This window comes from Pantherophis guttatus, chromosome 4, assembly GCF_059756535.1.
Source record: "Pantherophis guttatus breed Tessera chromosome 4, ASM5975653v1, whole genome shotgun sequence".
NCBI classification, from domain to species: domain Eukaryota; kingdom Metazoa; phylum Chordata; class Lepidosauria; order Squamata; family Colubridae; genus Pantherophis; species Pantherophis guttatus.
The window spans coordinates 127557867-127585249 of NC_142066.1; the positions used below are offsets into that span (position 1 = coordinate 127557867).

At 35.0% G+C, this 27383-nt stretch overlaps 1 protein-coding gene across 12 annotated transcripts in view; it reads left to right on the forward strand.

The window, feature by feature from the left end:
• Window positions 1-27383, forward strand: part of ICA1 (islet cell autoantigen 1) — a 100749-nt gene that overhangs the window by 7793 nt on the left and 65573 nt on the right. For 7 of the 12 annotated variants that reach the window (XM_034401990.3, XM_087892749.1, XM_087892751.1 and 4 more), the window contains exons 4-7: window positions 198-366; window positions 6644-6716; window positions 7354-7477; window positions 11917-12115. In XM_034401990.3, coding sequence (XP_034257881.1) covers window positions 198-366; window positions 6644-6716; window positions 7354-7477; window positions 11917-12115 — 565 coding nt within the window. Of the gene's footprint in view, window positions 1-194; window positions 367-6643; window positions 6717-7353; window positions 7478-11916; window positions 12116-27383 lie in introns of all 12 variants that reach the window. The other 5 variants (XM_034401988.3, XM_034401991.3, XM_034401992.3 and 2 more) reach the window with 1 other exon arrangement.

The following is a 27383-nucleotide window of genomic DNA, read 5'->3' on the forward strand; positions in this document are numbered from 1 at the left end:
TATTTCAAGTAGAATCAATGTTTGGCAGGCCAAACATTGGAAGAGTAATAATATGAAGTGTTTCACAAACCAGTGAAAAAATAGTATGAACCTAAGTCCAAGAAATGGTAATATGGATGTAGATGTCAAATATAAATAATTTGTTACATTGTATAATTTTCATGTCTTTCTTAACTATATTATTTGCTTTCCAGCAGTTATTCAAGGGAATTTTATGATCGATATGCTCAAGGCCAAGATAAATCTGTAGTAAATAAAATGCAGCAGAAATACTGGAAAACAAAACAAACTCTTATCAAAGTCACTGGAAAAAAAGAGGATGAGCATGTAGTGGCCTCAGATGCAGATCTGGATGCTAAACTGGAAGTATGTAAGACCTAAATGTTCCAAGGACCTTTCAGTTCTAGTTTTCCAATTCAGTTTCCTTTTCTCACCGTCTTCTCTTATACCTGCATTTACTGATGGAAAGGAAACATCAACAGTTATTCATGAGCAGATTACTCACATGGGGGCCTTTATTTTAACTTTCTTCTCCTCCCGAAGATGTGCCAATGTGCTTTTTCTTTCAAAAGCATGTGAAAATTACTGTTTTAAAGTATATTCAGATACAGCATAGCACAGATATATCTGGCATGTAGCAGTTATTGAGGTTATTCAGTTATTGAGACTTTTGAAACATAAAATACAATGAATTGGCTTTTTTTTTTTAAAAAAATGGTAATTTGAGTTAGTTCCAGTTTGAGAATGACATTTTAAAAATTTATCAATCATATATATTACTTTCATTACTAAAGTAGCTTTAGTGTGATATCAGTGAAGTAACTTTGCATTTAGCACATGACCTTAGAAATAAATACCTATTAAAAACTTTGCTGTCATATTTGCTGTATGGAATGGCCTCCAAATACCGGTAAATTATAAACATAGCAGTATTTCAGTAACAGAAGGCATGTCATTCAGTAAAAATTTTCTGCCAAAAGAACCATTTTCTGATGATCACTGTTCTGTAATAATTGATTTGTGATGCTTATGTGAATGAAGTCAAAGTTTATCTGCAGTAACTGAACTATACACAAGTAAGCCTAAATATTGATATAAAGGCATATTATGAGTCCTTTGTTCTAAAGTCATTCCTGTTAACTTGCCAATTCAAAATCAAAGCATCTGAGTTTAGGAAATAAGATTGCATTGTCATGCTACAAAATAGTTTTTCGTCACTTTGATCTCAGCACAAGAATCCCAACAATGGGAAGAAAGATATAATCAGGACTAAAGTAACTTTAAGGATCCTTTAAAGTAATTCTATAGGACTTTGCAAATATATCCGAGTACCCCAAGAAACTTCAGTAATGTTGTGCAATTACTGAAGTTACTGAATGTTGTGCGATTTTCCAGGTAGAACTCTAATTCAGTGGTAAACCTCGTAATTTACCTTTTAAAAGTGCAGTACTAAATTAAGTTCCCATAATCTCCATTTAAAAGGATCCCTAGCAGCAGAGCAATATGTGAAATGAGTTCATCACTCAAATTAGTCAACAGAGTAAGACTGGCTTAGTAATTTAATGGGTTAGGTAGTGGGAGGGGTGGAACAGAGGATGTTTGTTGTTTTGCTGAAGAGTTTTTGAGAAATAGCTAGTTATTGATTTAGCAGTACCATATGCCAAAGAAGATTTCATCTAGCACATGTTCTAAACAATCCTAACAATCATCATCATTATTATTATTATTATTATTATTATTATTATTATTATTATTATTTCAAGCATATATAAGATAACAGATAAAAGTATAAACATGATTATGAATACATGAAATCCTCCGCAAATGTTTCCTTAGATTGTTCCCAAGATAGCATGTATCCCTAAGTATATTTACACATATGGCTAAACCATAATGTGGTTTGTTTGCTTTTAAAATATTGCATGAAGCTAGTCATAATTGTTTTTTAAAAATGATAGATCTGGTTTACTTGTTGTTTTAACTCTCATATGCCATGTAGAGTCACTTTTAGGAAATGGGTAACCATATAAATTAAATAACTAGAAACAGATACATTTATTTGTATATTGACTGAGTTCAGTACTACTGAACATAGATCACAGAAATACAAGTAGTTCTTATGACCACAATTTAACCCAGAATGTAACAGGGAAGAGGAGGCCTTAGGAGGCTCAGCAAGCAGAAACCTGCCTCTCTAGCCTTGAGGAAGATTGCCTTTCTGAGCCTTGCATTGGCTGGGTGCACCTATTAGTAGCCAAACCAAAAGGGAAAGATAAGTGAATCCAGGCCTGGTGGGGCAGGAAAAAGGCCAGGCCTCTCAGGAGTGATGGGGAAAAGAGGCCCACATATCTCTGGGCCTAGCCCAGAGCTGAGATTTTCGGATGTGGTGAGACAGGGAGAAGGCTCAGGCCTCTTTGAATGGGGGGAGGAGTTGAGAAGGCCTAGATTTCTCTGAACCTAGCTGGCTGTGGATTTCTGGACTGTGGCAGATGTCCACATGCCAGTAGACTTAGCCAGCCATTGTTTCCCTTCCCACAATGGGGGGACAGAATTGTAGTGGTAGTGAAGGCAGGCCCAAATTTTGATCATGTGACTCTGGGAGGTGCTATAACAGTCAGAATTTCAAGTAGGATCCATAAGTTCCTTCATTCAACACCATGATAATTTTTTATGGTCACAATGAATAGTATAAAAGTCAAGGATATTATTTGAATAATATGTGGTCTATAACCATCATAAAAATTAATTTGATTTGATTTTGATAGTTTGAATAAAAGCACAAAATACTTGTTCTTTGCACAGTGCAGATCTTATACACAATTGATGTTGATCTTTATTCTCAATTTTCTTTCTTTTTCTTTTTTTAATAATTTTTCTATTTTTATACATCTCATTTCATGAATAGTTTGCTTACTGGGTTTCATACATTTCAATATAAATAATCCTAATATTCTTAATTATAGTCCATTTTCATTTTTAATTTTATTAACATATAGTTTCTACAGTCAACTTTCAACTCTAAATGTTCTCATTATTCTACCATACTTCATATCATCTTCATATCTGTTTTTATTATTTTCCCCCTCATATTTCTACTTCTATTTAGCCCTCTTTTTCCCCCTTTCCCCTATCATTCTAATAATCAAAGACGTGATCTTTCCTTTTTCCATTATTCAATATTCCAATATATCAATCATAATCTTTCTCTAACTTTTGCTAATAATTACGTTTTTAATGTATATAATATTATCTCCAATCCTTCATTTTTTATATTCATTACATTACTACATTCCTAACATGTATTCAAAAATAATTTTTATCTTTTACACCACATAAAAACAATTATCCAAATTATATTCATACACTTTATTAAAGTACTTTCATAAAATGTTCACTTCACACTCCTTTGTTGTTTTCATTTTCCTTTATCACGCATCTTTCGCTCTCATCCAAATTTTTAATCTTTTTTTTTGTTACCACCCGTACACTTCTTTTAGATCATTTATTCCATCTACTTTTAGATCTGTATTTTGACTATGACCTCTAGCTTTCTCTCCCGTCATTTTTTCCCCGTTGTTTTATTCTATGACTACTTATTCTAACCCCTTTTTCTTCTCCCCCACTAGCTTCCCATTTCTCCCATTTCCTTTTCAGATCTTCTAAAATATTTTCTTTCTTCTCTAATCCCTTTTTCACCATCAATTTTACTAATATCTTCTTGTTATTATCTTCTTCTTTTTCTGCAGTCTCCTCCTCTCTTTCAGGTATTTCCATTCTTTTTTCATTGTCCTGGTCTTTACTTGTTATTCCTTGTATTATATTTTCCAGTTTTTGCTCTATACGATCCATACAGCCAGATATTTCCATAATCTCCTTACGTTGTACTTTTATAAAATCCTTAATATATTGGTATGTCAACTCCATATTGTTATCTCCACTTATTTCCATTTTACAGTCAGTCCAATTTTTAAAAAACATCCAGGGGGTTATTCATGTCCCTTCGGGCTATTCAATAAACTATACTATACCATGTCCCTTCGAATCACTTTTATTTGTTCAACAGTTTTGTAATTTTGAAGTTTAAAGTAAGTTTGAAGTAGATCCCTTATAATCCAAACAAAGATAACTATTTCCATAGGTGCACAGTTCTCCTCTTAACAGCAGATGGCACTCATGATTCAGCTTGGTCTTATCTCTCTGCTTAATGGTGATAATCAAGTTTTAATTATTTTAGATTGTAAATCCAATAGGTGGGCGAGCAAAAAGTAATAAAATTTGATAGTAATAAAATAAAAACAAATTCCAGATCAAATTCCAGTATTTTTTTAAAATACCTTTTCAATGTCACGTCTTCATTTTGAGAGTTCAATTTTTTAATTCAGTTTTCTTTAAAAAGTATCTCTTCTTAAATATTATGGGATTTTTTTTCCTATAAATGTGCTTATTCCACCACTAGCAAATAGTCCCAGTATGCTTCCCCCTTGTATTTCTAGGGGATATTTTCAAAGGAAATTATTCTTTTGCCCAGTTCACACGCCACTCACTTTCTCTTCTCCTGCTCATTTGTGGGTATTCAGGTCGTCTTCGGCTTCATGCTCCTTCCCTCAGCTAAGCTTTCTAGGTCAGGGCTTTCCAGGTCAGGGAGGGGAGATACGGCTACCCTCTACCTGCTAGACGGTCTCCCTTTTCTTTGCCACCCGTCTGGAGTGGCTGTGGTCCCGTGGTGAAATCCAATTTTTTTTACTACCGGTTCTGTGGGCGTGGCTTGGTGGGCATGGTGTGGCTTGGTGGGCGTGGCAGGGGAAAGATACTTCAAAATCTCCATTCCCACCCCACTCCAGGGGAAGGATACTGCAAAATCTCTATTCCCACTCCATTCCAGGGGAAGGATACTGAAAAATCCCTCTTCCCTCACCACTCCTGGGGGAAGGATATTGCAAAATGTCCATTCCCACCCTACTGGGCCAGCCAGAGGTATTTGCCGGTTCTCCGAACTACTCAAAATTTCTGCTACCGGTTCTCTGAACTGCTCAAAATGTCCACTACTGGTTCTCCAGAACCTGTCAGAACCTGCTAGATTTCACCCCTGTTATGGTCCCAATTCGGACTCTCCGACAGGGAGAGTTTGGCACCGGCTCGCACTCGCAGACCATAGCTCGATATCACCAGAAGTCTAACCAGAAGTCTTTTATTCTCAATTTTCAAGCAAGATGGAAAAAAATATCTAGTTTGCTTTTTCTGTGAGTTTAACTAACTGGAAAATATAATGGATGTTTGAATTCATCCATTCTAGTTTAAAGTTGAAATATTAAGTTGAAAAAAATCCTAACAGTAAGAATAGTTCAGTAGTAAAACCAATTGCATAGACAGAGGTCAGTTTCCATATGGCAGATGTAAACAAAAGGCTAAAGAGACATCCAAGAGAAGGTTTAATTAGGATTTTTTTCACTGAATAGAGGTTTGGACTTAATTATTTCTGCCAACTATATGATTCTATGAAAACAAGGTGTTTTATAAATCTCTCAAGAAATTTCTGTCCCCATATATAAAGGCAGATTCTACATATTAATCATTGATCATTTAGTTATTGAAAATACATAATTAAGTAAAACTTTGATTTAATGAACACATGAAGAAAAAAGGGGTGCTTAAAGTGAAATATCTGTTAAATTCAGCTGGGGCCTTTTAAGTCCATCCATCTGCAGCAATATTCCTCTCATGTTGGCTCTATGAGCCGCATCTGAAGCATACAATATTTGCTGCTTTTATGGTTTCAAAAGCAGGATCATAGCACCTGCTCTAGCAGATGTAATCAGTAAAGGTTATTGTGACAACTGGGGGAAAGTTATTAAAAGCCTTCTTGAAATAATGAATGCAAGACTGCCAAACCAGGTACTCTTTCTTTTATCATATACTTGATAGCAAATTTGATTTTTTTTATGTGAAATGCTTCCCTAAGAACCCTCACATTTTTAGAAGCTTTATTATATAAATTTCATTGTTCTTACCCCACCCCACTCCCAGTTTTCTTGTGCCTTTAACTCAGTGCAACAAGAATTGCTTATCTCTGAGTTAAAGACAACAATAGCCTTCTTTTTCTTTTTTTCTTTTTTTTTCTTTTTTTGGCTAAATAAGTTTTCATTATGTGTTACTAAAATTTTGCTTACTTAAATTTTGAGAAAATTTAAGACCCAAGATTTTAGATATAAGTAATATAAAAGCCCTTTGGTGTAGTTTGTGTTAAAATATGGCTTTATTTACCTGTCCTTGAAATTTTGCTATCCTGTGAATTAAAATATAACTTAATGGATGTTTGTTGATTTAAAATTTTAATCTCTGCTGCAGGAAATAAATGCTTTCAAAAGAGGATATAGTTAAAACAACTTTTTTCATTGTCCTAGTAAATAAAATGAGCCTAAATGCACATGGTTTGATTATACTATCTTACATGCTATAATGTTTATCTAAGATCTATTTGTTTTTATTCCATTAGTGCAAAATACTATTTCATAGTCATAATACAAGGAAAGCCAACGATGTTTGAAAAGTGCTTGTTTAAATGCGGCATTAAGGAAAATTTCTTGTTTGTCTCTGCTCTTTCAAAGAATATTTTACTTAGTTTGCATTTTATATTTATTTTTAGCTGTTCCATTCAATTCAAAGAACTTGTATGGATTTACTTAAAGCAATTGAACATTATCAAAAAAGGATTTGTTGTAAGTATCCTCAGGTATAACTCGCTTTTCAGTTTAGTGTAAATTCTATGTACGTCCAGTAAAAATGTTCCATATTGTCTTTAGTTAATTATGCTCCCACATATACATGCAGTCATTAATAATAACTGAAGAAAGTACTGAATCTTCAATATTTACCAAGATTTTAAATTGGCACTGAAACCATGAACCCAGGTTTTAAAAATAAGCATACTCAATATATCACAGTATAAATAAGGAACTGTCACTTCACCATGGCTCAAGAAGCTGAAAAGGATACTGAAACAATCAAAGGAAATTCTAAGCATTGTGGCCAGGCCATAGTCATCTACTTTATCTGGTTTATATGTTTGTTCCACCTAAAACAAATAGTTCTGCTGTTACATCTTCTAGATAAAAGTCATTTAGCTATTCTTATTCTTATAAGAACAATATCAATATAATTTTTACGCCAAGAGTGGGGAAATGGGAGTAAGGTTGATAAATCTGACTTTTTCATAAGTACAGAAAACACATGAAAGTTAATTAGGAATTGTAGAGGTATTGTATGTGAAGAGCATTTCTTGCAACTTTTTTTTCTAAAAAAAGTTGGAAATAAATCACATTATATCTAATCACTTTAGTTTTTCATCTTCTTTAGTTCTATCTCAGGAAGAAAATGAATTGGGAAAATTTCTCCGATCTCAGGGTTCTCAGGATAAAACAAGAGCAGGCAAGATGATGCAAGCTACCGGAAAGGCACTCTGTTTTTCTTCTCAACAAAGGTATGCTTAGCCAGATGGGCTTCTTTATTATTTATATTTCATGTATGAAACAGACCATTAACTCTGCTTTCTATTCTTTGTTTTTTAGCAATCCATTTTAAAAGAAATAGGAAGTGACTTATCACTTTATAACAAAATTCTTCTTTGTATTTCTGCTTTAGTTTTCTCTTTTGATTTTTCTGTTATTTGCATTGTCCTTATATTCATATCCTTTCCTTTAATTCTTTTTTAAATTTTAACTCCATATCTCTTAAGAGGCTAAATGGCATTACAATTTCATAAATCCATGAAATAAAGATGCTAAATTTTCTTAATCTGGATATTTAGATATGGAAATAATTCTGGATAGAGATAAGGATAAATTTTCTCTTATCTAGACAACTGTTTACAGTTTATCATAGAATCATAGAATAACAGAGTTGGAAGGGACTTTGGAGGTCTTCTAGTCCAACCCCCTGCTTAGGCAGGAAACCCTAAACCACTTCAGACAAATGGTCAGACAAATGGCCTCTTCTTAAAAACATCCAGTGTTGGAGCATTCAAAACTTCTGGAGGCAAGTTGTTCCACTGATTAATTGTTCTAACTGTCAGAAAATTTCTCCTTAATTGTAAGTTGCTTCTCTCCTTGATTAGTTTCCACCCATTGCTTCTTGTCCTGCCCTCAGGTGCTTTGGAGAATAGCTTGACTTCCTCTTCTTTGTGGCAGCCCCTCAGATATTGGAACACCACTATCATGTCTCCCCAGTCCTTCTTTTCATGAAACTAGACATACCCAGTTCCTGCAACTGTTGTTCATATGTTTTAGCCTCCAGTCCCCTAATCATCTTTGTTGCTGTTCTCTGCACTCTTTCCAGAGTCTCCACATCTTTTTTACATCGTGGCGACCAAAACTGATTGCAGTATTCCAAGTGTGGCCTTACCAAGACATTATAAAGTGATATAATCAAATTTTAAAAGAGCTGATTTCAGCAAACCCAAGTAGGATGAAAATGAGTGAAAATCTTAAAGGGGAAAACAACCCAAGAAGCTTGAGAAACTTTGAAAAGTATGATTATAAAAGCCACATCCATCACAATACCACTGAAAAAGAAAAATAAGAAATCCAAGAAGAAACCATAGTTGCATAAAGAATCCTCTAATAAACTGTAAGGTAAAAAGGATAAGTATAAAAAATGGAAAGAGGACACATAACTAAAACAGAATACCAGCATATAGCACAAATCTGCAAGGATGAAGTCAGGAAAGCTAAGAGTGAGATTGAATTAAGACTTGCAGCAAATGTCAAAAATAATTTTAAAGGTTTCTTTCAACATGTAAAAAACAAGAAAAACATCAAGGAAACAATTGTTCCATTAATGGGAGAAGGTGGCAAAGAAGTGACGTGCAACAGGGAGAAAGCAGAGCTCTTTAATTCATTCTTTGCATCTGTCTTCATGCAAAAATAAAAAATAGCCCAGCCTACAAAAAACAGAATCATAAAAGATTAGGAATACAAATTAAAATAGGCAAGAAAATGGTAAGAGAACACCAGTCCACTCTAGATAGTTCAAATCAGTAGGACCAGATGGATTAGATCCCAGAATTTTGAAGGAACGGCAGACCTGATCTCACAACTATTGAATTATATCTTTCAAAGATCCTGTAGCACTAGGGAACTACTAGACGACTGGAAAAGAGATGATGTGATTCCCATCTTCAAAAAAGGAGAAAAAAACAGATCCAGAAAATTACAGACCAATCAGCCCAATATCAATGTCTGGGCAGATCCTGGAAAAGTTAATCAAGCAACAGATCTGCAAATACTTAAAAGCAAGCAAAGTTATAACAAGAAGCCAACGTGGGTTTGTCAAAAACAGATTGACTAGCAAAATACTGTGGACATACTATACTCGGATTTCAGTAAGGCATTTGACAAAGAAGACCACAATCTACTTCTTGGTAAGTTAAAAAAATGTGGGATAGAAAGCAGCACCACCCAATGGATTCATAATTGGCTGACAAACCATATTTAACATATAGTCCTTAATGGAAATATATCTACATGGAGGGAAGTAAGCAGTAGGGTACCCAAAGTTCTGTTTTAGGCCCAGTACTCTTCAATATCTTTATTTAAATTAGGAAATAGAAGGGAAACTCATCAAATTTGCAGACAACACCAAGCTGACAGGAATTGCGCAACACTCCAGAAGATAAGGCTCAAAAATTCAGAAGGATCTCAACAGATTGAATACTAGGCCGTATCTAATGAAATGAAATTCAACAGAGAGAAAAGTAAAGTTTTACACCTTGGCAAGGAAAACCAAATGTACAGGTACAGAATAGGTAAAACTTGGCTCAATATTAATAACAGTGAGAAAAATACTTGGGCCTAGAGAACAATCACTTAAATATGAGCCAGCAGTGTTCTGCAGTCACCAAAAAAGTCAATGCAATCCTAAACTACATTAACAGAGAGACAGAATCAAGATTATGTGAAGTGTTATTGCCACTTTGTAAGACCACACTTGGAATACTGCATATAGTTTTGGTCATCACAATATAAAAAAGATGTTGAGACTCTGGAAAGAGTGCAGAGAAGAACAACAAAGATGGCTAGGACGTTGGAGACTAAAATATATGAAGAACAATTGCAGGAATTGGTATGTGTAGTCTAGTGAAAAGAAGAACTAGGGGTGACATGATAACAGTGTTCCAGTATTCCAGAGCTGCCAAAAGAAGATGGGGTTCAACCTATTTTCCAAAGTATCAGAAGGCAAACAAGAAGCAAGGGATGAAAACTATATCAAAGAGAGAAGCAACCTAGAACTGAGAAGAAATTTCCTGACAGTGAGAACAATTAACAAGTGGAATAGCTTGGCTTCAGAAGTTGTGCTCTGTCACTGGAGGTTTTTAAGAAGAGATCAGATACCCATTTGTCTGAAATGATATAGGGTTTCCTGCTTGAGGGGGGAATTGAATTAGAAGAGCTCTAAGGTCCCTTCTCTGTTATCATTAACCTACTATGTTAATTCAATGATATGTTCACTGCTATCCTAAATACTATATTTAATATCCATCTATTATTTAATTGGAAATCAATCTCAATTTTGGTCTAGGTAGGTATGTCGCTATACTGTAATTAATACAGTGATACGGTATTTATTTGTATCCTGCCTTTATTATTTTTACAAATATCTCAAGATAATGTATCCAACACACCTTCCTCCTTTTTCCCCCACAACAACAACCCTGTGAGGTTAGCGGGCTGAGGTAGAGTGACTGGCCCAAAATTACCCACCTGGGTTCATGGCAAAGGCAGGATTTCAGGATTTCCCATTTTCTGTCCTAGTGAAAGAAAGGTTCAAGTTAAAAAAACCTGTTTTTTTTCATTAATGATTAATGAAATGATAGAGATGGTTAATAAAATTTATTAAAAATTACATATTTAAAAAATATTAATAAAATGATTACAAAAATATTCTTATAGCACAAAAAGCTCAAACCAGTTTGATATTTCTGTTAATACTTGAATTGAAATGCTTTAAAACTACCAATATTAGGCAAAATCCACTGTTTATAAATACAGGTAGTCCTCGACTTACAACAATTCATTTGGTGACCATGCAAACTTACAATAGCATTGAAAAAAGTGGCATATGACCATTTTTCACGCTTATGACTATTTTAGCATCTCCATGGTCACATGATCAAAATTCAGATGCTTGGCAATTTACTCATATTTATGACAGTTGCCGTGTCCCTGGATCATCTGGTCACCTTTTCTGACATTCTAATAAGCAAAGTCGGTGGGTAAGCAAGATTCACTTAACAATGTGTTACTAACTTAACAAATGCAGTGATTTACTTAACAAATGTAGCAAGTAAGGTAAAAAATCGGGTAAAACTCACTTAACGCATGTTTTGCTTAGCAACAGAAATTTTGGACTCAATTGTAGTCATAAGTCACTTAATCAACACTACTTATATTTGATTTACATTGTTTAGAGAAAACCCATAATATATTCACTATAAAGCCAAAATACTTTAAAGATGACATTTTATTCATTGCAAATAAAGAATGAAAGAAAGATGTGTGTTGTATTTGGCAGTTTACCTGTCAAGGTCAATTTTTAAGAATTCTGAGATTGAACAATCAGAAACTCTTAATATACTTTTAAATCCTTTATAATTAGTGTGTTATGATTAAATGTACTTAATTCAAGGCAGCAACCCTGAAAGCATTGGAAGTAGTTGTGTGGTTGTGTTTTTATTGTGAAAATTCTATTTTCTATACTGTGTTTTGAAATGAGACTTGAAGATCTACAGCTGTTTTAATTACCTTGAATATGTTTCTTATATTAAATATATAGTTCTCATATTTTACGAGCTTGGTAGTCAACCTCAAAAAAATCATTCTGAGACAGCTTCCCTAAACCCACATGTATATCTTTTTGCTATAGACTAGCATTACGCACTCCTTTGTGCAGACTGTACCAAGAAGTGGAGACATTTAGATACAGAGCTATTTCTGATACATGGTTGACAGTCAACCGAATGGAACAATGTCGGACTGAATACCGAGGAGCTCTGTTATGGATGAAAGATGTTTCTCAAGAACTGGATCCTGATCTTTACAAGCAAATGGAAAAATTTAGGAAGGTATGAGGTTTTCCACAATTTGCTAAATAATAGTCAACAGTGATAATAGATTTGATTCTTCTGAGCAACATATTATTTTTTGTGTATGAGAACAGTTCTGGCCAATAATATTTTTCCCTGCTAAAAGGGTGACAACAAATGTATTATACCAACTTCAATTACATATGGTGTATATGTGCATGTAAATATATTGATTATTAGCTCATTTATAGGCATCCATCTAATGATCCTAGATCTGCTGCTTGGCTATTTAAAGGAAAGGAGGATGTAAATATTTTAACTAGATACCATAAAGATGATAAAAATTACCAGTGTTACCTATATAAATTGGCCATTTCTAAAGACTGTTTGGCCAAGTTCTACCATCCTCTCAGTTATTGAAGATATGCATGGATAATTTTAATGAAGGATGACCATGTTTCATTACAAATTTGTTGCACAGACAGATGTTCAGATTGAATGTGGCATTTTTATCCACTTATCAAGCCCTTCCTAAGTACCTGAATAGGCAGATGTGGATGTTTGAAGGTGAGAGAGAAAGAGAGAGAAGGTTTTACATTAGTTTCTTTTTCTATTCCATTTAATTAAATAAAGACAAATAATTGCATTTTTTTTAAAAAAGGAAAAGTTCTATATGTTTTTAAGAAGCTGCTTTGTGGTCTTTTTTTTTTAATTTTAAAAATATAAACTTTATTAAAACACATATAAAACACATATAAAACACATATAAAAACATTTACACAACAAACAACGTATAAGTAAGTTAAACTTTTGAAGCATTTGTTTCGTATTAGTTTTCCAATTAATACAGTTGTAGTTATTCCCCTTAATCTTACTCTAATAATTTTTTTTTCCATTTCTCCCCCCCCTCATTTTCATCCCCTAAAAATTCCCCCCTTATTAATATATACAATACATAATGAGATTATATCTTTCTCTTTAAAATTCCCTCTATAAATTTATTTATTTATTTATTTATTTTATTTTATTTTTGAATTTGTATACCGCCCTTCTCCCTGAGGACTCAGGGCGGTGAACAGCCAAATAAAAACATCAAATACAAATATTAAAATACAGTTAAAAAATATATATAAATTTGGCCCCATTAATTAAAACAATAAACAAAACAATTAAAAACACTTAAAAAGAATTAGGCCAGCCCGGCTTGTTGGAAAAGGAAGGTTTTAAGGGCACGGCGGAAGGCACCCATGTGGAGTTAGTTGTATATATATTTACATTTCTATTCTATCTTTCTTCTAATTGTATTTCTTAAATAGTGACGTTATACTATTGATACCATTTATCCCATATTTTATAGTACTCTGTCTCTTCTTTTTCCTTAAGCTCTTTTGTTAACCTATCCATTTCAGCACATTGGATAATTTTATCAATTACTACTTCTTTTGTTGGGGTCTTTTCCTGTTTCCAATTTTTGGCATAGGTTATCCGCGCTGCAGTTAGAATATGTATCAACAAATATTTAATATCTTTAGGGTATGTTTTTGTAAATATTCCCAACAAAAAGGTTTCTGGCTTCTTATCTATTTGGAGATTAGTAATTTGTTCCAGCCATTTCTTGATATTGGACCAAAATTTCTTTGCCGCCGGGCACGTCCACCATAGATGATAAAAAGTACCTTGTGAGTTTTTACATTTCCAACATAGAGAACTGTTTTTGGGATGAATTTTAGCCAGTCTTGTGGGCGACATATGCCACCTATAAAACATCTTCAGCTGATTTTCCTTATATGCCACCGCTAATGTTACTTTCCTATTCAATTGCCAAAGCTCTTCCCATTTCTCCAAATGTATTGCATAGGTAAAATTTTGCATCCATTTAATCATTGTATTCTTAACTGTTTCCTCCTCCATCTTCTACCTCAACAAAAATTTATAGATTTTACTAATCAATTTCTTTTGTGAGTCTAATATAATTTTGTCTAGTTCTTGTTTTTCTTTGTAAATTTCATATGTTTTTATATATTCCTTATGTTTGGATTGAATCTGTGAGAAGGACCACCAATCAATTTCTCTATTTAGATCTGCTTCCAATTGTTGTTTAGTTTTCAGTTTCCCTTGATGGTCAATTAAGTCTTTGTATCTAATTATATTTTTAGGTTCTGTTAAATTTGGGTGTCTTATCGCTTCTGATGGTGAGAGCCAGATCGGTATTTTTGTATACTATTGCTTTTTAATTTTAAAACAGATTAATAGTAATGGATTCCTAATTGTATGTCTTTTAAAATAGATATGGGTTTTATATTTTTCATCCCTTAGAAAGGAGTGCCAGCCCACTTGTAGGTCATGCCCTTCAATTGTTAGTATTCTGCTGTTTTTCAGTTCCATCCAGTCTTTGACCCATACTAGCGCCGCCGCGTGATAATAAAATTCCCAATCTGGGAGTGCTGTTCCTCCCCTCTCCTTAGTGTCCTGAAGTAGTTTAAGTTTTATTCGTGGGCGTTTCCCCTGCCAAATGAATTTAGAAGTCATCTTATTTAAAGTTTCAAAGAAGTTTTTCTCTAATTTTATTGGGACAACCTGAAACAGATACAGCAGCTTTGGTAAGACATTCATTTTAATAGTGGAGATTCTTCCCAGTAATGATATTTGTAGGTTTTTCCAATTATCCAAATCTTTTTTTATCTGTGTTATTAATTAGTCATAGTTATTTTCTTTTATTGACGAAGTTCTTGGTGACAGCCAGATCCCTAAATATTTTATTTTCTTCGTTGTTGGATTTGTATACTGTTCTCCAATTCTGTCTCCTGAATTTTTGTAAGATTTTTAACTATTTTTTTTAAAAAAAAATTTATTTATTTAAAACAATACATCAAAAAAAAAGAAATAGTCAAACAAATGATCGCGACAGGAACTTTACATGATATTTACACTTTCTACGGTATGTAGGCTTCAGTCAGATTTAACATATATTAAACATAATCCTGGTTATACTTGACTTTTGGGCGTCTGTTGTTCAACCAAACGTACCATTGTCCCAACATTGGAAATATCCGTAGATTTTTAACTATTAATTTCAATTAATTTCAATTTATTTTTAAACCGGCCATTTTCTTAAACAGTTTTGGCGCTACTTCCAATGGCTCTTCAGTTATAAATACAAGGTCATTGGCAAAAGCCTGAACCTTGTATTCCTCTCTTCTTATTTTTAACCCCTTAATTTCTTGATCTTCTCTGATTTTTTTTAGCAAAATCTCCAATGTTAAGATATACAATAGTGGAGAAAGTGGACAGCCCTGCCTAACCCCTTTTGTTATATCGAATTGATCTGTAATGTTGTCATTTAGTATTACTTTTGCTATTTGCTTTGTGTATATTTGTCCTATAATTTTTTCAAGGTTTGATCCAAATTGCATAGTCTCTAATTGCCCTTTTAAAAATTTCCAGTTTAAGTTGTCGAATGCTTTTTGGGCATCGAGGAAAATCAGCGAAGCTTGTTTCTCTGGATGTGCTTCATAGTACTCGAGTGCATTTATTATTATTCTCATATTGTTCTTGATTTGACGGCTCGGCAGAAATCCATTTTGGTCCCGGTGAATGTAATCATTTAGTACTTTTTTATTCTTTCTGCCATAATTATTGCAAATACTTAATAATCCGTATTCAATAGAGATATTGGTCTATAGTTTTGAATTAATTGGTGGTGAGTGTCGTCTTTAGGTATAATTGTAATTATTGCTTCCAACCAGGATAGAGGAATTTTTGTCTTTTCTAGCGCTTCGTTGTATAACTCCAGCATGGTCTCTCCTATTGTTTCTTGTACCATTTTATATAATTCCACCGGAAGGCCATCTGGGCCTGGTGTTTTGTTATTTTTTTGCTTTTTCAATGCATCATCTAATTCCATCTCGGTTACTGGCCTGTTTAACATTTCTCTTTGTTCATCTGTAATTACAGGTGTGTCTGACCTTTTTATATATTGTTTTATCTTTTATTCTTCTATTTCTTCTTGTCTATACAAATTTGCATAAAATGTCCGAATAATTTCTTTTTTCACTTTCATACTATAGTGGATTTCCCCATTTTCATCTTTAAACTGATATATCATTCTTTTGTCTCTGTCTTTTTTCAGTCTGTAGGCCAGCCATCTACCTGGTTTGTTCACCAACTCAAAGTAATTTTGTTTGGCCATTTTTATTTTCTGCGCTAATTCTTTTAGCGTTTAGCTAAACTTCCATTCTTCTTTTATTTTTTTATTATGGGGATATTGTTGAAGTTTATATTCTATATTTTTAAGTTCCTCCTGTAGTTTATCTAGATGTTGTTTCCTTTCTTTATTTTTTTTCCTATATATCCAATAGTCAGGCCCCTTATATATGCTTTTACCATATCCCAAGTATTCTGTAGAGAAGTATCTTCTTTTTTATTTATTTTAAAGAATAATTTTAATTCCTTTTCTAACATATGTTTAAATTCTTTTTGTTTACAAATTCTTTGATTCATCGTCCATCTCCTAAATGTTTTTTCTCTTTTCCAGTTTACAAGAGTTGGATTATGGTCTGCCCATTGATTTGCTTCTATCTCTATTTTATCAACCCCATTTCTAATATTTGCAGTCATCCAGGCCATGTCAATCCTGGACCAGGATTGATGGGGATGAGAGTAATAGGTGAACTGGTTCTGATCTTCATGGGTTTCCCTCCAAACATCTCTCAAATTTATTTCCCTGGCCATATTAAAAAATTCTTTTGGAAGTATTTCTTTTTTTTTCCTTATTCTTTTTATTTGTTTTGTAATCTTTTTTCACATCTGCTATCACATTATAGTTCCCAATTAAACAGATATCTTCATAGTCCAATTCTACCATTTTATTATGTAAACCCTTAAAAAATTCCTGTTGGTTTTGATTAGGGGCATAAATTACTACTAATAGTATTTTCCTTTTTTCCAATACTAACTCGACCATCACCGTTCTACCATCCTCGTCTGCATATATTAATTTCGAATAAATCCTATCCTTGACGTACACCGCTACTCCTCTTTTCTTTATTTGGGACAGGGATACATATAGTTTCTCCAATTTTGAATTTTCTAAAAGTTACTGGTGTCCTTTTTTAATATGTACCTCCTGGAGGCAAATCACATCTGCTTCTAATTTTCGTAATTTTATAAATGTCTGGGATCTTTTCTTTGGTGCATTCAAACCATTTATATTTACAGAAAAAAGTTTCATTACCTCTTCCATTATCTAATGTAGTTGTTTTTTAGTATGTCTAGTTTCCATCCAAGATTTTGTTCTTGCGCCTTCTCTTTCCTCCCTTTCTTTATCTTGAGTACTCCTTACTTCCTTCTCTCGCACCGCCTCTATTTGCTCTTCTTTGGCTTCTACTGTCTGTTTCTTCTTTACTTTCCTGTTCTTCTTCCTGGTTAAAGTGTGCGGTGTAGAATTCCTTTGCTTTTTCTAATGTGTCTATTTTGTACTTTTTGTCTTCCCACGTGGCCAGGATGCCTTCCGGAGTTAGCCATCTAAAGGGTATTTTATATCTGTTCAGTTGATTCGTTAGAAACTGGTATTGTTGGCGCTGATTCCTGATTCTTCTGGGTATTTGTTTTAATACTGTAATTTATTTTCCTTTATATGTCAACATCCCTTCTCTAGATTCTCTGTATACCTCGTCTCTAATTAGTCTTTTTGAGAATCTAACGTGTACTTCTCTTGCCAATCTGTGTTTTTTTATATAATTTGTGTGTACACGATAAGTTTCGTCCAAAAGTCCTTTTATTTCCAATTTATCTTTTTGTATAATTTCAGCCATTATCTCTGACATTTTTTCACCCAGGTCCTCATCTTTTTCTTCTGGTATATTTTGGAATCGGAGGAAAAATGAGGCTTTCTCCATCTCAAGGATTGCTAATGAGTCAGACAGTTCTTTGTTTAGTTGGGAGTTTTTCTGATCTATTGCCTCTACTTTTGTCTCTACTAATTCTATTTTTGTTTCTGCTTGTCTAATTCTTTGTTCATTTTCTGATATAGATTGTTAATATCTCCAATTTTATCGTTCATGTTTTTAATATCCTCCCTCACTTCTCCAATTTCGTTTTTAGTCTCTGTATGGGGTATTCTCATTTCTTCATGGATCTCTGCTATTTTTTCCTGTGTTTTTAATAATGTTTCCTGAATCATTGAAAATGATTGCATGGCATTTGCATGGCATTCAAAGTCAATTCTGGTTTCTCTTTCTCCTTCTCTTTTCCCACCATGCTATCCAACGTTTTTTGTTGTAATGGTGATGCCACTAGTGATTACACTAGTGATTACAGCTGGTTTTTTCCCAGTTTTCGTTATAGTAGATATTGTTGACATTCTCAGTGCTCTTGAGAGATTTTCCCAAGCTAACATATATTTCTTATTCGTTGAGAATTCTATACCTTTAGATTCTTCACCTCTTTTTTACCTCTTTTTAGTTTTATAAATATAAATTATGCTTTGTGGTCTTTAGCAGTGAAAAAGTAACAATTGTGCCACTTTCAAGATAGCTGTCAGACAATTGATCAGAGTTTGCTTTATGGAAAGCTAAAATGACTGGATGACATATAATACCCCTTTCAGAAACTAAGAAGGTCTTGGTCTGGCTAGTGTTTTGACACTTGTTAGAATGTAGATAAACATTTATGCTCTTATTGTATAATGTGGGGTGGGAGATCCAAGGTAGTCATCTCTAAGGTACCCCATGTGCATTTAATGACCCATGCTTCAGTTAGAGCCAGTATGATTTCTCTTTCACTTAACACTTATCCAGTTTCATTTAACATCCCCCTGACCTATAGTATGACCGTAATGGACAGGTTCGATTGCTATCATATGTTGAGGACTGTATTGAACACCTGTGTTTGATGCATTTTTGTGATATTAGGGATTGTACATTTAATTATTTTTCGCTCCATAAGACACGCATTTTCCCCCAAAAAAATGAGTGGAAATGTCTGTGTGTCTTTGGTGAATAGCAGCCGGGCTACCGCCATAAGATCCTTTTACAGTGCTGAACCCCGCCTCTTCTGTCTTAGTCATTGCCCACATCTTCTGTCTCTTTTCTGCAATGCAGTAAAGAGTTAGTAGGCAGAGCTGGCACATGAGAGGATACCTATCTGTGGTCCTCTCAGCTCCGCTTGAAATTTTTTTGTCTGGTTTTTCTCCTCTAAACCTTGGTGCATCTTATGATCAGGTGCATCTAATGGAGCGAAAAATACAATATATACTTGTTGATAATATTACAAGAAATTTTTTACACAAACACACACACAAACATACAATGTATTTTTGCTGATCAGAGTATTCAGCCGGAAGCATTGCGGCAAGACAGTCAGAGAATTAGCAAGCTCTGATGAGCTCCGCGAAAACCCGGACTGACAAACCACTGCCGAGGGGTCTTCGGACAAGAACTGTCCTGTAGGGACAGGGAAGAAGGAGAGGCACCTCGGAAGACCAAGAGGAACAGGCAAGTTTCTCGAAGGTCAGAGGAAACTCTCTATGACTCGGCGGCAGGGGATGGCAGCCATTGCGGCTGTTACGAAGCTGGGGCAACCGGACTAAGCATTGAGCAGGAGTGATGAATGGAACGGAGTTTTTTGAAGCTGGGTGAGTGACAGCCAACCCATGGTTGAAACAACAATAAGGAAAAAAAATTAACTTTAAGACCTCTAGCGATAAAACAGTGGCTAATGAGCATGGGAGGAAGAAAGAAGATTTTGAAGCGTAATCTTAAACGGTCAAAAACCTGATGGAAAATTGACTTTTGAACAAAATTATTTGGAAGTAATTTGGAAAATTTTAAATAACGAGAGAAATTGCCCCAAGATTGGTTAAAGGATTGGAAAGAAATAAATAGATCCTTTTTTTCCCTTTCCTTTTCGAATTTCAAGAAAAATAAAAGAGAATGGACAATAAGCCCTATAACAGAAGTGTTGTATAAATAAAAGGAATAAAGGAATAAAGAAGTGAGAAGAGCTGTTTAAATTTGGACTGGACTATAAAACTGATTTGATATTTTTAAAGCTAAAAAGGAAAAGAGAAGCTAAGTAAGAATGTTAATGTAGATTGAAACAAAATGGATATTTGTTAGGCAATCGGAAATTGTGGACTGCAGAGAGACACCTTCAGGAGTAAAAGGGAATATTGCAACTTGGTCTTTGTTTTGGAAAATTGTGAACTTTACAGATGACAGCCGTGAGAACTTTTGGGGAGGATTTCTTTGTCTGCAAGTGGCTTGACTTTGGGTGGGGGGGAAGGAATACAACGGAACTTTTAAAATCGGAATAATATTAACTCAAAAAGAATAAAATGGCGCAGGAAATTAGAGAAATGATTAAATCAATGTACTTGTCATGGAAAAAAGAAATAAGAGAAATAACTACAATGTTACACGGATTAAAATCTCAGGACACAAAAGCTAAAATAGAGCATACGCAAATGGACAAGGAAATGAAAATGGAGAAGCAAGATATAGAGGCTGAAAGTAAAGAAGATAAAGACAATGTGATTAAATATGAAGAAACTGAACAAGTGGATAGTAATAATAAGGAGGTTTTTAGAGATTACATTGGGATTAACAATGAAAAAAATAAAGAGGATGGAAAGAGACAAATAAGGAAGGGAGGATGGAACAGAAGGAATATAAAGAACAAATGATTACACTGGGATTTACAGTGAAAAGATAAAAAAGAGAGAAAAAGGGTGGAAAATAACAGGAAATATAGGGAAAAATAGAAGAGTTCAGAACTTTGAAATACAAAATGATAATACTGGGATAAATAGTGAGATAAAAAAAAGAGAAAAGAGAGGGGTAACAACGGGAAATATAGGGCAAAATAGGAGAGATCAGGATTTTAAGGCATAAAAGGAAAAAAGGGAAAAGGAAAAGGAAAAAATAAAAAGGAAAAAAGGAAAGAAATGAAAGATGTGTATGATGTGTATGACTAGAATTGAAATGTGAATTGTAGTAAGAAATAATGTTAAATCATATGATGGTGAAAATGAATTGAAAAATAATTTGAATAATAATTGAAATGTTTTTAATGGTTTACAGTGCTGTGTGTACAAACGATTAAGTGATGATTTGGAATAATACAGGGGAAAGCTACATGATTAGAAGATAATAGAATATTTTTAAATTCAACTAAGGTTTTTTTTTCTTCTGGTTCATATATAAATGAAAAAGATATCTATATAATCAATTGATTTATATTAAAATGTTGGATTGTATTAGTTAAAGAAATGTATGTTATAAAATAAGTGGGTTTATTATTAATATAAGAAATAACTGTAACACCACATAATTAATTAATTTAATGATGGATATAAAAATTAGATGATAATGGGAAGGGGTTTAATATAGAATAGAAGGGAAAATAGAATTTGGTCAAAATTAGAGATGAAAATGAAGTGTAATATTGATACAAAATAGATGAAAATAAATGTTATGGCAAAAAAGGAGGTATAGAAATTGTAATTTTAGTTGAAAGGACTAAAAATTGTTTACATTTGTTAACCAGACAAATACTCTGTTCAGCAAAAATAATAGTACAAGAAATGAAGCAATTCTAAATGCTGCCACTATATGGTAGTATTTTACTGACTACTTCAATATGAATTGAGGATTTTTTTAAATCACAAGAAACACAGTATAGACCTTTTTCATCAAACAAAGGAATACATATGTAAATTTATACAGCACCATCTAAAATTGAATAACCATGTTGAAATTATTTTTATGATATGACAGAGATATAATGGATATGTGACAATAAGTGGAATTGTATAGCATATTTATAGAACATTTTAGTACTGGTGCTTTTGTGACCATTTCATTTTTTAAATGTAAATATTTCTTATATTTAGGACATTTAGTCATATAAAGGCTAGCTGATATACACAAATATGTTACACAAATTATTGTAAATCTGTGAAATAATCTAAGAAAGGTGGACCTAGATTTTAACATATTTAACTATGTTCTTGGAAATTATTATTTACGAATGAGAATCTGAATATGAAATTATTGTTTATGAATTAATTTCTGAATGCAGTAATACAGTACATATGGGTTTGTCATAAACTATATAGAGATTAATAATTATCTACTGAAAAACTGTTTGGGACTTGTAAGTCAATATCAGAATTTTCATGGAATGAGACTTTTTCTTGAGAGGTGCTATTTACTTTATGTTCGGTATTCTATATATTCCCACAGTTCAAGTATTACGTTGGGAACTTTTTATCTCCAGTTTGTTATCTAATAATAAAAGTGTTAGGATTAAGAATTGTTGTAGTGGCGAATACCTGTAGCTGAGGTATAGGATGAGGGTGGAGGTTTGTTCTCTGAGCTTCTGGGTTGGTTTGCGAATGTTTCACTACCAGGCTAGGCAACATCTTCATGCAATTGAAAACCAGAATCCATGAACACCAGCTGGCAGTCAATTGCTATGATCCCAAATCCCTTATCTGTACCCATCCAGACACCAAAGAGCACCAATTCAATACAAGAATCATTGGTCACGCTACCACCAGCCACGACTTATTGAAGACTAGCACTCCACAAGCAATTCCATCAACAGACACATCAACCCACAACCAGCCTATGAACCCCTCAGAATTCAAACTAACTGCACAGCCAACCAGAGACAGCACCAATCCTTAACCAACAACCCAAGCAACCCCCCACCAGCACCACCTCCCAAGAACCCTCACCTGATGTGACAGCCCCATTGCAAGATTTATCATAAAATCCTAATCTGAAATGACCAACACCTGACCATCACAAGATCCTCACTTGATGCGACCCACACCAGACCCATCACCAGACATGACCTTCACCTGATGTGCCCATCCCAAGACCCACTGACCACACAATGTTATCTAGCCCGAAAATGAAAAGTTCAGAAACCTACCCATAAACTCAGAGAATGAACATCCATCCTCAGATTAAGAATTCTCAGTTCTATACTGTGCAGTTATTCTATTTGAAGTTTAAATTGATGATGAATGTTTCTATGCCAATATATTTTTACTGTTAAGCTTTTTGGAAAATTGGGAATTAGATATTTATTTTGTACCTTTGTGTGTGTGAGGAAGGGGATTTGCATATAGGTAGTCAAATATTTTGACCTTCTGGGTTGTAACTGAATAGTGGAAAATACTGAGAGAGCATCTGTTTTCCTTGTCTACATTGTATCAGATTAGAATAAACCCAAAAGGTATAATTTCTTCTTTTTTCTATTTGTTCTCAGTGGTAATATAGGTAATCCTTGATTTATGACCATAATTGAGCTCAAAATTTATGTTGCTAAGTGAGAAATTTATTAAGTGAGTTTAGCCCCATTTAATGACTTTTCTTGCCCGTTTGTTAACTGAATCATTGCAGTTGCTAAATTAGTAACACGGTTGTTAAGTGAATCAGGTTTCCCCATTGACTTTGCTTGTCAAAGCGAAAGGTAATCCCAGGACCCCGGGGCACTGCGACCGTCATAAATGTGAGTCAGTTGTCTAGCATCCTAATGTAAGTCATGTGACCATAGGGATGCTGCCATACTCATGTATGAAAAACAGCCATTAGTCACTTTTTTCAGTGCCGTTGTAACTTCAAACAGTCACTAAATGAACTGTTAAAAGTTGAGGACTTCCTGTATATCATATGTACCTATACAGTACACCTGAATGATCTTTTTGTTGTTCTTAGAGATGTTTCTGTATGTTCCCTGTTTATTCTCTTTTCTGACATAAAGGATATCTACTTCTGAATTTAAAATTAGGCCAACAAACATATGTAAGTGTTACTGAACAGGGAGCATTCAGGTGATTAGATTAACTAGAAAATCTAGCATCTTTATTTCTGAAAATATGTTATGCATGTCTGTTTTTATGTACATCAAAGAGTAAAATTCTTTGCTCTGTTTGTTCCTGATTTTATTTACCATCATCAATTTAGATCGTTGTGTTTCCTGTCACTTGAGTAAAGCTGGCAGATGGAAATTTGTTGTTTGAACCAAGCTGCCATCAGCTATGTTTACAGAGTAAAAGTAAAGGCCTTAAATTATTTTTTTCTATTTGTAAAATGTACTTTTTTCTCTCCTGTACCTTTCAGGAAGCCATTTTGTTAATAAGCTAATGAAATGTTTGGATGGTATCCTAGTAGATAGCATTTTATATTTCACATTGATAACAACCCAAAACTATGGCACCACAGTTCTGTGCGAGTATTAAACTAATTTTTGACACATATTTCATCATTCTAAGAATTTCAGTACTGTCATTCTTGAGATTGTGAAAATACAATTGGGAGCACTACGTAATAGTTTTTTTTTATGCTGCTGCTATTATTTTATTCTTCATGTATACTGAACTATTGCTACTTTTGGTACTTTTATGTATAAATCTTTAGATATACTACACTATAATCTTTAGATTATTCTTGAAGCTTATGAAGATATTGTAAAATAGAAAAAATATGAAAAAATTGGTGAAAAAATATCTCAGGTGCTGTCAGAACAATGAATGTTGTTGAAGCATGGGCCTTTGCAGTCTTCTGTAATACTTCATCATGCAAATATTAGAATAAGCAGAGTTATATGCAAACCTGCAAAATGTATGCAAGTTATCAAATGTTATTTCAGTACAAAAAATTAACAACCTGTCCTCACTTATGACCATCACAGCATCATTGCTTAACAATGCATTTTTCAGTCCCAGTGGTGGTTATAAATTGAGGACCACCTATATTTCCTTAATGCCATAAATAAAATTCACAAGTAGAGCAATTTTAAAACAATTGTTTAATTTGGTAGCAATGACAAATTCCAGAAATATGTCTATGTAGAAAGTCTTCCTAACCATAAAGTCACATGCTACTTAGAGATAATGTATTCTTTGTTACAGAGAAGAAAGGACTCTCACCCTTAGTCAGGTAATGATTTCTACACTGGTTTGCATTGCCTGAGGGGACCTTCTTCTTAGTAATCAAGAGCAGTTATCCATATCTTTAACAGTGTATTAGTGTAAACTGTAGAATAAAAGCTACCAATGACATATTAGCTTCCAAGGATAAACCTGCGACCTTTTTTCTACAGCAGTAGAAAAAATATATACTGTGTATTCCCTTAAAATATATAAGGAAAACATTTTGTTTTGATATGTAGTTCCTATGTATTATATGAGTAAGATGCAGTGATTTAAGTTTTTGATTATGTTTGAATTAAAGTGTTTGTTGTAGGTGTAGGTTATCTTACCTTACAGAGTGATGGTGGGGTTAAAATAAGTGGCAAGAAACACATGAAGTATAAACAGAATCACTAAATAAAACAGGCAGTTAGGAGAATCCAACTTGCCTTCTAGTAAAACCATCTGAAGGCTTTTGTAAAAATAGCTTTTTAATAAAACCACATTTCTCCCTGTCCCTGTTAATAAAACCACATTTATCTTTAGCAGTAAATTCTTCATTCCTTATCTTTTATGAGAGGATTAAGGCCATTTCAACTAGTAGGGGATAAACTCAGCAGTTATCTTTGTTGTCTTAACAAATAACCTATTCCATGACTCTTTTTTTCCAACCCCAATCTTCTTTCTAGCCACAGGTGATATTTTAGACTTATTTATCCCAACTTCATTATTTTTATAAATGATTCAAGGTGGCGAATAACTGATTCTTCCCATCCTCCACCCTGTGGCCAGTTGTATTGCAATTCCTTCAGAATTAACTTCAGATTTGTCAGGCATAAATGCTCTGCCCGTGCCAGGGATTAGCTATAGCGCAGTAGTGCAGGGGTTAACCCAGACTCCCACCTGGTCAGCTCCTCCCATAGACCCCTCCTTACCTGAATCCCCGCCCACAGGTATAAAAGGTGGGCACACTACTCCATGTTCCAGTTGTTCCTGATGTATTCCAGAGATGATGTGATGAACCTACAAATAAAAGGAGATATATTTTATCTGATGACTCAAGTCTCTTTATTGGGCCTGATCCACCATTCCTCGTAACAAAATGGTAGCAGAGGATGGTTGGTAAGGCCCAAAGATCCCAAGCCACACAACAAGGACCCATACCTACCTGCAGAATGGCGACACCTCCGAAGCAACGGGAAAGCAACCCATCGGATTCGCCAGGAAAGGCAGGAGCCTCGACTACCCCCAAAACCACCGCGACGGAAGAAAGGGGGGAGATCGGAAAAGGAAAAAGGGCCCACCACCACGATCAAGAGGAAGAGAAGCTGCGACTCGACGTCCTACAGCTGCTGAAGGAACGAGCCGGCGACAAGAACCTCCTTGCCGACCTGCGGAGCTTCATAATCGACCGCGAGGTGGCAAGGAGCGAAGAGGGCTCGGACTCCGAACTTGAGGAGCTGGACTCGGTGAGTGGATCGCCCAAAAGGGCACCCCCAACGGCCACCGAGCCCCGAAGCCCCGCTCCAAATTTGAAACGGCGGCCATCTTTGTCCACGTGGTCAGACAAGATGGCCGACCCCCAACCAATCAACATACAGAATTCAAAATGGCCGGCGCGCGAAAAATGCCGGACCATAAACAACGATGAAAGTGACCAGGGAGAGGGAACCGAATCCGACTCCGACCCCTGGTACACCCCCAGCGAGCGGCAAGTGGATAGGGCCATGAAGACCCTCGCCGCCGCCTTCGGCCCAGGCCTCAAAATCACCAAGGAGAGGCCGGAGAGGCCAAAACGGAAGGAAAGGCGAGGAGAGGGACAGCGGAGCACCCACCCGAGAGCCACCGACGCCCGCGACGATTCACCAGCCCACCTTCGCACCCCAGGGACACCGAGCCCCCGATCGCCCAGGCCGCGCACCCCGGACCGCATGGATTGGGGCAGCTACTTACAACCGTCGCCGGATCCTCAGCGCCGCCGAGATCTTCATTCCGGAGCTGCAGCTGCCGAACGACACCTTCCGGAACACACCTGGACCCCCAAGGCCGAGGCCGAGGCCTACCCGACCGGCAGAGGCCTCTACAGCGGAGCCGCGACGAACAGGTCCTTCCTCGGCGACGGCGGAGCTGAAATGGACTTCGCGCATGCGCTCTTCCGCCTAGAGGAAGAAAAAAGAAAAAAATTACAAAGCGGGACTTTTAAATTACCGGCAAGCGTTCCCATGCCCTACTGCTGCTATAGAGACATAAGGAACCATGGACAGCAGCCAGCAGTAAGTAATTTTACTACTAGTGCTGGGAACTTACCTGTTGACTTTCCCAAGTTGAGGATGGATGGGGGCAATATCCTAGAGTGGTCACAGCAGCTCCAGGTGGTGTTCC